Source organism: Podarcis liolepis, assembly GCF_965112155.1.
Source record: "Podarcis liolepis genome assembly, chromosome: 1".
Taxonomy (NCBI): Eukaryota; Metazoa; Chordata; class Lepidosauria; order Squamata; family Lacertidae; genus Podarcis; species Podarcis liolepis.
In genome coordinates, this window is record NC_139554.1 from 62,726,667 (window position 1) to 62,739,398 (window position 12,732).

The window sequence follows — 12,732 nt, forward strand, 5'->3', positions numbered from 1 at the left end:
TTTCACCGCTCTGTTGTCCTCAGAGAGAGAGGGGAGTCGGGCCCGGCTACTCCTCCCGCGTCTCCTCTTCCCTTTTCGCTTTCCCGAAATTAGTAAAACAAAACGAAACACTAAAACGGCCTCCCTTCCACAGCCCCGCCCCACGTCGCTTGGTTGAATTACCTCAACAATGCCCGCTGCCTCCGTCACTATAGTTTGTTCCTTCAGAAACGCCCCCGCCCTCAGCCACGCGCGGGCCTGGAGTCGGCGAGGGCTCGGCAGAGCCGCTCTTTTTAGTAGGAGGAGGGCTGAGCACTCAGAATATGCGCAACCATAAGGAGCGCGTGTCGGGCTGCCTCTTGTCCCGGTGGACAAGCCACCAGCAGCGCAATAAAATGACTATGCTTATTTACGTAGAAGCTAAACAAGCTATAGCTTAGGGCCCCACTCTCTTGGGGGCCCTCAAAAAAAATTAAAGGAAAAAACCAAACTCTGTACATTTCCAAGATGTAAGATAAAAAATAAATAGAATAAAACCTACATACAGCAACAGTGTTTTGTGTTGTGTAGGCTCCTATTTGTTATCTGCAAATGACTTTAGATACCTATTAGGTCCATAAATTACCATATAGCATATATTGCTGACAAAGGACAGCTGGACATATAAAGGGCCCCATTACCTTCAGTAGCTTAGGGCCTCATCAAACCTAAATCCGGCCTGATTAAGAGAGATGGAAATCTGCATATGCTGAGCCAAGATACCCATCCATAAAAAACAGGGGCATTTATTTTTTTAAAAAACCATTCAGTGGAAAATACTAGTGAGGAATAAAACCGAGTAACGCTGGATTTTTAAATAGATCTTTCTCAAAGCTTGGCCACTGTTTGCACTTACCCAGGGGATGTGGAGGGGTGGGACCCTCAGCACTGGCAGCTATGCTGGGTGGGTTTTACTGCAGTTGGGAAACTTAAATTAAGAAGATCATCTTCCAGGGCAACAGGTGTCACTTTCCAGCTCCACCACCTATTATTGTTTAAATTTGTATGTTGCCTTTTATCCATAAATAAAAACACAGGCTCAGAATTCCTTTCAGCACTATCTCAGGGCATAACTGGTACAATGGATTCTGGAACCGACAATATGATACAGCAAAAAGCCTGGAGTGGCTGTGGAAACCCAGTCAAATGGGTGGTGTAAATAATAATAATAATAAAAAATAAATAATAATAATAATAATAATAATAATAATAATAATAATAATAATAATAATAATAATGGGATGTCCCTATTTTCATCAGAGAAATGTTGGAGGCTATGATGTTGTATAGAAAATTATAGTGAGCATTGAGAAATCAGCAGCCATCATGCAATGCCAGTAGTGCCCACCAATAGCTGTGGGAACAAGTACAACTGCTTCACAATCTCTGCTTATAATAGAAATCAATAGGTATGTTCAGTTCAGGAATAAGTAACTAATGCATGGAGTCCCCAATTTGGGAACCCATCAGTATTTGATTTTATGTTTGCCTAAGCAGAAATCACCCTTAGTCCAGCTTTAATTGTAGCAACAGCAAGAGACTTCCTTAGACAGCATCTGGTTAAGCTAGGTCTTCAGCAGGCAGGGGTATGACTTAACCCACCATCATGCCACCGGCCTAGGCCATCATCCTCTGCAGTAATAATGACGTATACCTATTGGAAGAGAACTCCTTTGAACAAGTCAGTAGCTGAGTAGAAGGCTGCATGGGTAAGTTTTATTACACAGTCCGTGTCACATGTAAAATGAGCTTTAAATGCTAGAGATAAAGCAGGCAAATGGAAAAGGATGCAATTTGGGAACTAGCTATTCTGCCAGTGTTGTGGCCCTCGTCTGACAATTTACTAGGACAAAGGAAGTCATACTGCTAGGCAGCTACTATGCCCTCTCCAAGCATATTCAGACCCCATTCAAGACTACACAAGTGCAGTGATAGAGGGAGGCAGATCTCTTATCTATGGCAGTGTAGTACAAAACTATTACTAAAAAAAACCCCCACCCATGGTGGCACACAGAAGTCAAAGTATATTTCTAGGTGGGCAAGTTGTGTCCCACATGTTAAGTTATCCAAAAGAAAAAGAGCCAGTGTATTTAGAATCAGATTTGTAAGAGGTGAAAGGGGCCACGAGGGTCATCCTAGTCCAACCCCCTGCAACGCAGGAATCTTTGGCCCAACATGGGGTTCAAACCCAAGACCCTGAGACTGAGTCACAGCTCTACCAACTGAGCTATCCCAACATGTTAATGACATGAGTCTAAACATGGGAGAGGCAAGCTTCTTGTTTGCAGGGTGCTTGCCCCCTGCCCCCACCCACGCAACGTGCCCTGCAAATCCTCCCTTCATTTTGTCATATGCACTAGTTTGATCATAAGCATCATATTTTATATTAAAATCTGACAAGTGGATAAACTCTTGTGTTATACACAAATTCCCCATATGATTATCCTATTATTCCACAATGATTTCACTTCATTTACTTATTAAAATGGAGCTCAATTGATTGCAACTTTTGTTTGGAGTGGATTGTGGTTTTAACATTATGCACTGCCTTGTTATGGGAATCATGAAAAGCCTGCTCTTTTAAGCAGTGCAACCTGTAGTGTATCAATATACAAGCAGAAACATTTTAAAGTGCTGTTGAGAAGATTGTTGTTAAGGATTTCATTCACAGAACATCTAGCCACCATTATGCAACAATGTGTTTACAACCCAGGAAAAAAGTTTTTCTACACACATAGGAGAGAATATGACAAGATCCTGGTGAACCATTTTTTAAACATTTAAAGTCCTTGAGGAGTTACTTGTGATCTCAGCTATTTTCAGTGACAACAACTAAAGCCTTCAATATCAGAGTATACAAGATAATTTTGTTTTTAAAATGTTTTGAATATAAAATGTGAGAACGTGAAAATGTCATTTTAACATTTTCTCTGTGTAACAACAGCTACCTAAAGCAATTTTTTCAGTAATGGTTGAGGGAACTCTATTTTGAAACAAGTTTTATGCAGTAGCCTATTAATGTAGGCACATTTATAAAAAGAAACACCTTTGTAAAACAGGGCTATGTATTTTGTGAAATTTAGAGTTTCCTTTGAAATGCAGAATGTCTAATACCTATAAACCAAAATATGCAATTTATCAAATACTGACGAAGAAACAGATTTCTTTTCACACGAACATCACTGGCATAAATAGTTGTATAAAAGTTGTAACTCATGAATTCCACAAAAATACTTTTCAGCAACATATTCAGTGTATATGTGTGTATGTTTAATATAACACCTTTTAAAAGATTCCAACATTCATAACATCCTATTATAAACTAAGAATTTAAACTTAAAATTGATTTGGTAGTTACACAACTGAGCCTCATTTCAGTTGGCAATATCATTTTCAAATGCTACTTTTTGTAGCAGAAACTAATCCTTGCAGATAGAAGAGATTTCAACACACATGTAGAGCTATTGCACAAAACAGGCTTCCCCAGTCACTCTAATAGAGATAGCAGTTCTACATGCACCAAATATATCTGTAGTAATGGCCAGGAAAGCAAACATTACAATTCTATGCATCTTAGCACAGACAGCACTCTGGGTTAGGGTGAATATTTATCACACTGGTTGATTTTGGCATCTGTGGGCAAGTTTTGTTTGTTTCCTAACCAATAGCAACATTACAAAGTTAGCACTACTCATGCACACCATAAATTAAGTATTTCCAGCAGGAATTTTCATTTTAAACCTGTAAGTTGAATTTAAGAGGTATAAAGTATAAACACACAAAACTCTAGGATACTTCTCTCTTGCTTTTTGATTTTCTTTGATTTTACTATGAATGATTTAGGCTTACAAAAATTACAGTATACGAGATTGATAGCATCCCATATTTTGTACAAGCTAAATAATTTCGATATACAAAGCTTCTGGTTTTATTACAACAACAATGTACAACCAATGTTTATTTACAATGCAAAAAAGTATATAAACCACAATTTAAACATTCTGCTACTGGCAGCTGTTATATTTCAGGAGGTAGCCTTAATTAACAAAATGCACTGAAGCCATGTTTCCCATCATGTGTTCTATCAAATAATTTACAATACAAAGAAAAGACTTTTTATGCACATTATGTACAGTTTAATTTTCCTAACTGCAATCTAGTTTTAATCATTTAGTAAAAATTATGCCAGAATTACTGGTATGGCAGTGGAATTGCGATCAACTTAACATTTTCTTCCAAAATATGTAAGATTTAGTTTGATTATGCATTCATACTATGCTGCTCAGACTTCAGTTTAAGGGCATATATCAAGGATCGCTCCTTATAATTATGAAACGATCAGGGTCTCACATCTAAAGATGCAATTATTCAACCTGCCATGCCCTTCCCCCACTTTAATGCAAGATAATCCATTTCCACATAACTGTAAAATAGCATCAAAGCAGAAATTCCTAGCGTTGTGGGACTCCTTACATGCCTTGTTTCGAAGTTTGTGAACATCCCAATCTTTTACTCCAAATAACCTTATTATTATTATTGCAAAGTACTATGTACTATGATTTCACCTCAAACATTTCCCTTCCTGAAGAGCATGTTCATTTCTACCTCTCAGTGGCTGTTCATGTCACACATTTTTTGCTCTCTCGAGACACATGGCACAATCCCAAAACTGAGGTTCTCTCAGGTGATAGTGGTTATCCTGTTGTCTTCTATGTCAAAAATGCTCTGGGTGTGCATTAGGCAACCCCCAATTATGTATGTAGATATTCCGCAACTTTTGATAAGTGCTATATTCACCGTAGAGTTTGTAGGGTCAGAGCAATGGCAAAAGCAACCTCTGAACAGAGTTATGCTCAGGGGATTCTCCTGACAGCATTTGGGGCAAGGGGTGTATGGAAGGGGTGACTTTTGCCAATTCCCTCCATCCCCCCGCAATACATTCCACAGTATTGCCAAGGGTTAGGGGATCCTTCAGAATAGTGTGGAAGCTGGCACTGGGGGCTGCAGGTAGAGGGGAGAAATCTGCAAACTCTGCCGTTACTAGTGGAACACTTGGATAAAAAACTGCCTGTGTATGCAAGCAGCCTTTCTATCTGTGGACAGTGAAGTCTGGATCTAGCCCTTTGAGACCACACAGCACAAATCTGGCAAAACACATGTTGAAGTTTGTCCAGCAAGCAAAAGCCCAAAGTTCTCATTTGCTATCAAGCAGTATCTGATCTGAAAGGCTATTCAACCAAACTGTTCAGATTCTATTAAGAGGGGTTTAAAGTATTTTACTGAAATAAACGTTTTCATTCCAGGCAAAGTTAGCTACAGGTTAAATTATGAAAACATAGCATGCTTTTCCCGTATTTGTCTCACAGTTGCATTTGGGAAGAGTACTCTCTTCTTTTGGCCCTGCAGTAAAATGTCCTGAGATTCAGTCAGAAATGCTATACAAAAGTTAGCAACATTTTTTCCCTTGTTATAATAAAGTCACATTTAAAAATATTTGTGTGTGTGTGTGTTAACTGCTTTCTGTTGTATTGTGCTTAACTAGAAAAGTTGGCAGAATTCACATCACAACAGGAGCAGTAAGTTACAATTGGATAACAACATGGAAAAATAGCCTAAGAATGTAATACATAATTGCTTGGAAAAAAGAGTAAAAAACAATGGGATTATAAATTTTGGTTTTCCAATTATTTACATTAAGAGCAACAGCTCTTATTTAAAATACATTGTTCAAGACATTCACTGCCTACATCCCTTGTTTTTAACTAACATCAGGTGATGGTTATAAAAGTGCTTCCAGGTAAAAGGTCAGAACAGCCATGGTCTTTGAAGCATCACACTTCCTCCTCTTTAATCACATGCTTTGCAGTAAAGTCTTTCAGTCTTTAATCCTTGGGATGTTGTAGGCATAGCGAACCAATGGGAAACCTCTGCTTTGATAAAAACAGGCACGTCCACAGGCCTGTACTTGATCTGAACTGTCAGACACAAAAGAGTCCTCTTCATCAGCGTAATCAGAATGAGCAGACTGGGTACCACAATCTGACCAATAGCCATCTGGCCTTTGGCAAGGCACTACTGTCAGAGCTGGACAACTGTGGGATTTTATTAAGTGTTTACATGGCACAGGCTTTGATATAAGTAGTGATTCACAACATTCACACATGGTAAGGTTGCCCTGCAGATGTGTGTACATGCCACAGTCATAGTAAAAATCCTGCGCCCCACAGCCACCTTGAGTATTGACAGCAACTGTTCCAGTCCCACTTTTCTTGGTGATGTGCCATCTCAGTAATTTCCAATCTTCTTTAAATTTGGGATTGAAGAAGATGTACAAAACTGGATTCAAACAAGCAGGCAATGGGAAAAATATTAGAGTGACAGACTTCATGATTTCAGGGCTAATAGAAATTGCAGTGATGAGCGGAGCAAAGGAGAAAAATGCAACCGGGCAAAAAAAGATGCAGTTGGTGAAGATCAGCCAAGCAACATGTTTAATCATGCTAGCCTGTGAGTTCTCAGAGAGGTCTTCCTTTTCCAAGTTGCAGTAAAGTTTGATATAAATAATAGCCATGAGCAAAAAGGCTAATGAGTTTAGGAGCACTAATGTAACGGTGAACCCTAGGGAAGGAGTTTCTCCAGTGGGAAAGGGCAGGCAGAGAGGTGATGCAGAATACTCTCCCTTATGGAAAAGTGGTAAGCATCCTGCTACAAGTGCACACAGGAAAGCAAAAATAGCTGCAATTCGAAATTGTTTCTGATTATTGCTTTTACCCTTTTTAATTATTTCCTTTGCAGATAAGCTCCGCTCAATGGCTGCTAGCATCAGGAAAAAAATGGCACTTTCTGAAGAGAAGATGGCCAGAAACCCAGCAACTTTACAGCCACTGCCAGTTTCCCACCAGATACCAAATTCAGCAAACCTTCCCCAAGAAACTGCATCCAGGAAAGTTAATATGCCAGTGTAGACCCCCATAAATAAGTTAGAGACAGAAATCAAGCCTATGAATAGTTTAGAGGAAGGCAGTGAAGTACAGGGAGCAAATATAGTTAACATGACAAGCATGTTGAAGAACAAGGCAACCAAAAAAATAAACCAGACTGTAAGACGGATCATCCAGCTTCCTAGTAAGTATTCACAGGGCTTGAAAGCACCTAAAAAAAAGCAAAGAAAAAATCATGGTGAGAAATACCAGATTGTCAGTGCTAACCTATTTCAACACTATTGTAAGATAGGCATTAGTTAGAATCATACAATCATAGATGTGTTGAGTTTGAAGGGACGCCAAGGGTCATGTAGTCCAACCCCCCACAATGCAGAAATCTCAACTAAAGGCCATCCATGACAGATGGCCACCCAACCTCTGCTTAAAAACCTCCAAGGAACAGTCCACTACATATCATGGGAGTCTGTTCCACTGTCAAACAGCTCATACTGCCAAAAAGTCTTATCATGATATTTAGTCGGAATCTATTTTCTTGTAACTTGAATCCATTGGTTTGAGTCCTACTCTCCAGAGCAGGAGAAAACAAGCTAGGCTCCACCCTCCATGTGACAGCCCTTTAGATATTTGAAGATGGTGATATTTGAAGATACGTCTCCTCTTATCCTGCTTAAACATACCCAATTCCCCCAACTTTTCCTCATAAGGCCTGGTTTCCAGACCCCTGATCATCTTGGTTGCTCTCCACTGTACACGTTCCAGCTTATCAATAGCCTCCTTAAATTGTGATGCCCACACCTGGACACAGTACTCTAGGTGTGGTCTGACCAAGGCAGAATATTTCTTCCCTTGATCAGGACACAATACGAATCAGGACACAGATGCCAATAGGTAGAAAACAAAGGGAATCAAGCTGAGTGATGCAGACATGTTTAAGGAATAGTAAGCTTAGAAAAGAGCTTTCAATAATAACCTTTTCCAACACCCTGCAAAAGTGTCATGGTGGATTTGTTATTCCAAATCCCCAATGTTATTTATTGTACTTATAACCCTACCCTTCACCCAAAGGTCCTAGGGTGGGCTACAAAAGTGCCTCAATTTAAACAAGCATGATTGGCGCTAAAATCATAAGATAAAACCACAAAATAATAAATAATAACACAGCAGTACACAACACAAGAGGAGGAAGATCTTTTCTGAATTATTTCACCACAATTAGTAGATTGTTTACCAGACTGGTGAATTCTATCTACCTTTAATGCAAACATTCAGATGATAAATTTAAGGTAGGGAACAGTCCAGTTACCTGTTGTGGGGGTACAGTGAATTATTGTCTGACCAAGTTCCTCATTCTTATCGCTGCTTAAGTAATCTGCTTCCGGTGCACCTTGATTAAAGAGGCAGATGATTAGGCCTAGAGAAATACTAAAATAGGAAACCACTGGGTGGTTCTTAGACTCTTAAAAATACATTCCTGTAATTGACACTTTTGCTTCATATTAAATTAAAATATCTTAAGTCTACTTGAGGGTGGGGAGAAAGCCTGCAAAGTCCTCTTAGATGGTACTCCAAATTCTCATTAAGTTATGTAATGGATGCTTCCCCATAGTTTGAAGCACAGAAGATCATGGCATGATTGAGCAGTTTTGTGTTTGTGCTTTGGTGCTGGGAGTGGAGGGAGGAAGTATCACACTCATACACACCCAAATCGTGGCAGGCAAGATGTGATGATTGGATAAACCATGCTGATCCCCATCAGCCTTGAAGACTGGAGCAGGCTGAAAGCTCCCTGTGAGAATTGTGCAAACCGAAATACTACATATTCCCCTTAGCAACATTAAATCCCACTAAAATTTGAACCATTTTCACACACTGTTACTATATTGGAGGACTCACCTCGCTCATGTGCAACTGAATCTTGGTGACTGGAATCTTCTGTGTTAGCATTTAAATAAGAGTCACAGCCCCAGAAAGCACAGCATTGGTAAGCATATGGAACAGAAAGAGATCTGAAAATACAAGCAGGAATTCTTAATTGACATTTGTTTTTCTTTATAAAACAACATCTCTCAGAGCTGGAGACTGCTTTCCTTTTCAAAATACCTTCTAAGGAAGACAAGCTTCAGATTAAAGCTAATTATAAGATTTCCTGAAGAATACGTTTTATATTAGAGAGAGAGAGATTATGAAAGTTCCAGCTACCCTTCTGTAGAATTCATTTTCTATATGAGCTCTGATCTAAGAAGTTTCTCTGGTTGTAGTCCAACATTATGTTAAAATGTTGTCATCTTAAGGCAAGCAAGATGTTACAAGCAATCGTGCTATTACCTGTGCATGCTGAAATGAACATTCATCAAGCTGCCTGGAGAGCAACACTGTTGCGCAAGTGAATTCCCAGGCAAACACAGCACTAAGCACACGCCTGTCATCCTCACTGTTAATTTTGTTTATATGAAATCCTTCTGGCTTGCCTGTCTGGATTTCCTGCATTGCCCCTGTCTCTCATCCAACTTAAGGATGTGCCAGAAAGAATCATGTATCTAGATGAAGGGTCCTGACATATTTTAAAAAGTTGCTTGCAACTATAAAGTTAATGCCAAATAAAAATGCAAACTAATTAAAATATTTAAAATATTGCCACTATACCACCATAAAAACTATAAAACTGCTATTGATGGGGTGCTGGGGAGATACTAGATCAGCTTAAGAGCATGTGCTTTACTCTCAGAATGCCTGCTAGCATTCAGTAATTTTCAGAAGATGTGGAAAAACCAAGCATGGTAGACTTCTCTGATAAGGGATTTCTAAAATGAGGGTATAACTACCAAGAATTCTGCTCCTCATCTCTACCAACCTAACTTCAGTCAAGGAAGAACTAAGAACAATATCTATTCTGATTATAGAAGCGTGCATGCACACGAAAGCTTATACCCTGAACAAACTTAGTTGGTCTCTAAGGTGCTACTGGACAATTTTTTAATTTATTTATTTATTCTGATTATCTTCATGTATAGTAGGCTGGTACACAGGCTGCTTGCCATAGTACACCAAGCAGAAACAACGGACTTTGAAACTACTTCTTTTATTTGACAAATATAATGTAACCTCACCACATCCAATAATTGTGCTTACATCCAAAAATCTATGGTGTGCAAATGTCAATGTTCAATATTTACAGCCAGCCATTCTTCTAAAATACTAGAACAAAAAGTGTTTTTTTTTAAAAAAACAGAGGGATGAAAAAGGGTGTAAAGGAATAAAGAGCAGCTGAAGAGATTTTTTAAAAAACAGTATTTTTTTCTGTAAAGCAATGATGGGCAATTCGTTTTGATGAAAGTCTGAAGAGGTGGGTAAGCCCAGTGTAGATTTGTTCTATTGTAGCTTGCGGTAGAGCTTCCTATAATGGCAGATTGGACAAAGATCTTTGCTCCAGGTGAGCACTGGATTTAGTCATCATATAGAAGCCATAGTTTTCTATGTGGAAGTTAAATGTATTTGGTTTACCGCACAGCCCTACTAATGAGAAATGCAAGAGCAACTGCCAGCTGGATTGACTTTATTTTGGGGCAGTAAGATAAATCCAGGGTGTATTGACCCAGTTACTGACTTACCTGAGTTTTACAAAGTCCTTTGCCACCAAAGCTTCTTTCAGTTCTGTATTGCCTACAAGTTTAAGCTGGTTTAACCCAGCCAGGCCTCCAGTTGGAAATGAAGTCAATGCATTGAAACTTAAATCTCTAAAAGGATGACAGAAAAACCAAGTGTGAGGGGAAAATAGACCACATAAATTTTAAATACTTGAATATGCAAATCTAAAATTAAAAAGATATCTAGCCATTTTGCTTGCTGGATGAGTGGAACACTCTGCTGCTGGATCTCTAAGCAGTATTGTACAATCAATATTCCCTTCCTCCAAAAATAACCTTAGGGTATCATAAGTGATGATAGCCCATAACAGTCCTGAGAAGCAAGTTCAACTGAGAGATGATGAGAGGAGCAGAGGCAATGTGATATAGTGCTTAAAGTGTTGGACTATGACCTGGGAGACTAGGGTTCAAAATCCTACAGTCTCCTAAGCCTACTCTACCCTTCGTGGGTGTTGTGAAGATAGACAGAGGAGGAGAAAAGTACAGCACCTTGAGGTCCTTGGAGGAAAGGTTGGATATAAATGTTCTAGTAATAAAAAAAATGGAGATCTGCCCAAGGTCACCCAGTAAGCTTCATGTCTGAGCAGGAAATTGAACCTGGGTCTCCTCCTTTGAGATACAATGCTCTTCCCTTTGTTGCACCTTTTTCTAGATTTTCCAAATGTCAACAGAAATGTTAACCCAGCCATCACCATCTTCAGACGAATCTGGAAGCTGGCTTTTAAATATCTATTATCTTCCTATGCAGCTATTTCAAAAGGGAATGGCTGTTACAGGCCAAGCCAAGTTGCCAGCTTAGCAAAGCACAGCTGCCCGATGCAGGTATTCGTCTAGATGCAGTAGTCACTAAACAGAAGACAGAAAGACTAGGAGTAGCAGCATAAGGGGAGGGGCACGACAGAAGTAAATTAAGCATGATGTGGAGGCAGACATTTTTCTCCCTTCTCACCCATTGGGTCACCCAATGAAGAATATCATCCTGAAACTCCCACCAGACAAAACGAAGTATTTCTCATAGCAAATAATTTATGGAATTTGCTGCCAGAAGATGTTGTGATGGCCACCAGCTTCAATTGCTTGAAAAGGCGATTAGACAAATTCATAGAAAGGTCTATCAGTGGCTATTATTCAAGATGGTATGTACAGCTTCTTGTTTCAACAACTTTGTGGCCCTGAAAACCAGCTGATGGGAGAAAGCAGCAACAGGGGAGGGATATTGCCTTCATGCTCGGATTGTCAGCTTCCCAGAGGCATCTGGGAAGCAACATTAGGAAAGAGGGTGCAGGACTAGTTGGACCTTTTAGTCTGATCCAGCAGGGCTCTCCTTCCAGTCTTATGCACGCAACAGTCACAGAAATGCTCTTCATTTCTCCAGGTTGCTAAAAATGTGAATGCATACTAATATTTGTATAAAACTCCACTACAAATCGTATTCGGCTTGGTTGTTCCATATGCAAAGTCAAGATATTGAATGACTTTGGAAGTTCCCTGGAAATGACTCACTCACTGTTTCTGTTTTTGGTTGTTTTTTGTGTATTTTTTTTGCAAATACGGGAGCTGCATACAAAGGGGATCAAGAAGCGAGAGAAGACCAAAATCACTCTATGTTTCACAGGCTGAGTGGCATTCTTTTTACACCAACACACATCAAGCTGTGATGTGAGTAGCTGGTTTTCTTGTATGCTGCAGGAACATGGTACTTTTTGCTCTTTCAGGATGCCAGCTGAATAAGGGTTTAAGGCATTATGGGAAATAGAAGTGGATATTTTCGAGAAGGAGAAATGGTACTTGCACTGTTCTAAAAATGGTCTACTTACAGGTTGGTAATAGCACCCAGCATAGTAAATGCTTCCTTGTCAATTCGGTGGATCAAATTTCTGCTGAGATCACTGCAATTTAAAGAGGTGCTATTGTGTTAGTGATTTATACTGACATGCCTAAATGGCTATTGTTTGCACTTCAGTGATTACTTTGTGTTTCAGGTCATACTAAATTTCTAACAAACATAAATAACTTGCAACTTAACTGTATTTTACAATGTCATAATGACCAATTTTCTTGACACTGTTCTCTTAAGGGCATTTTATTCACTGGAAAACTGAGAAACAAGGCTTGGTGGACCATGG

At 39.4% G+C, this 12,732-nt stretch overlaps 1 protein-coding gene across 1 annotated transcript in view; it reads right to left on the reverse strand.

Moving 5' to 3' along the window:
* Window positions 1-3,820: 3,820 nt before the first annotated feature.
* LGR4 (leucine rich repeat containing G protein-coupled receptor 4) overlaps window positions 3,821-12,732 on the reverse strand; it is an 84,806-nt gene continuing 75,894 nt past the window's right edge. The window contains exons 14-18 of the mRNA XM_083463492.1: window positions 12,424-12,495; window positions 10,571-10,696; window positions 8,856-8,968; window positions 8,266-8,346; window positions 3,821-7,170 (exon numbers count right to left, since the gene is read on the reverse strand). Coding sequence (XP_083319618.1) covers window positions 5,894-7,170; window positions 8,266-8,346; window positions 8,856-8,968; window positions 10,571-10,696; window positions 12,424-12,495 — 1,669 coding nt within the window. The 3' untranslated portion in view covers window positions 3,821-5,893. The remainder of the gene's footprint in view (window positions 7,171-8,265; window positions 8,347-8,855; window positions 8,969-10,570; window positions 10,697-12,423; window positions 12,496-12,732) is intronic.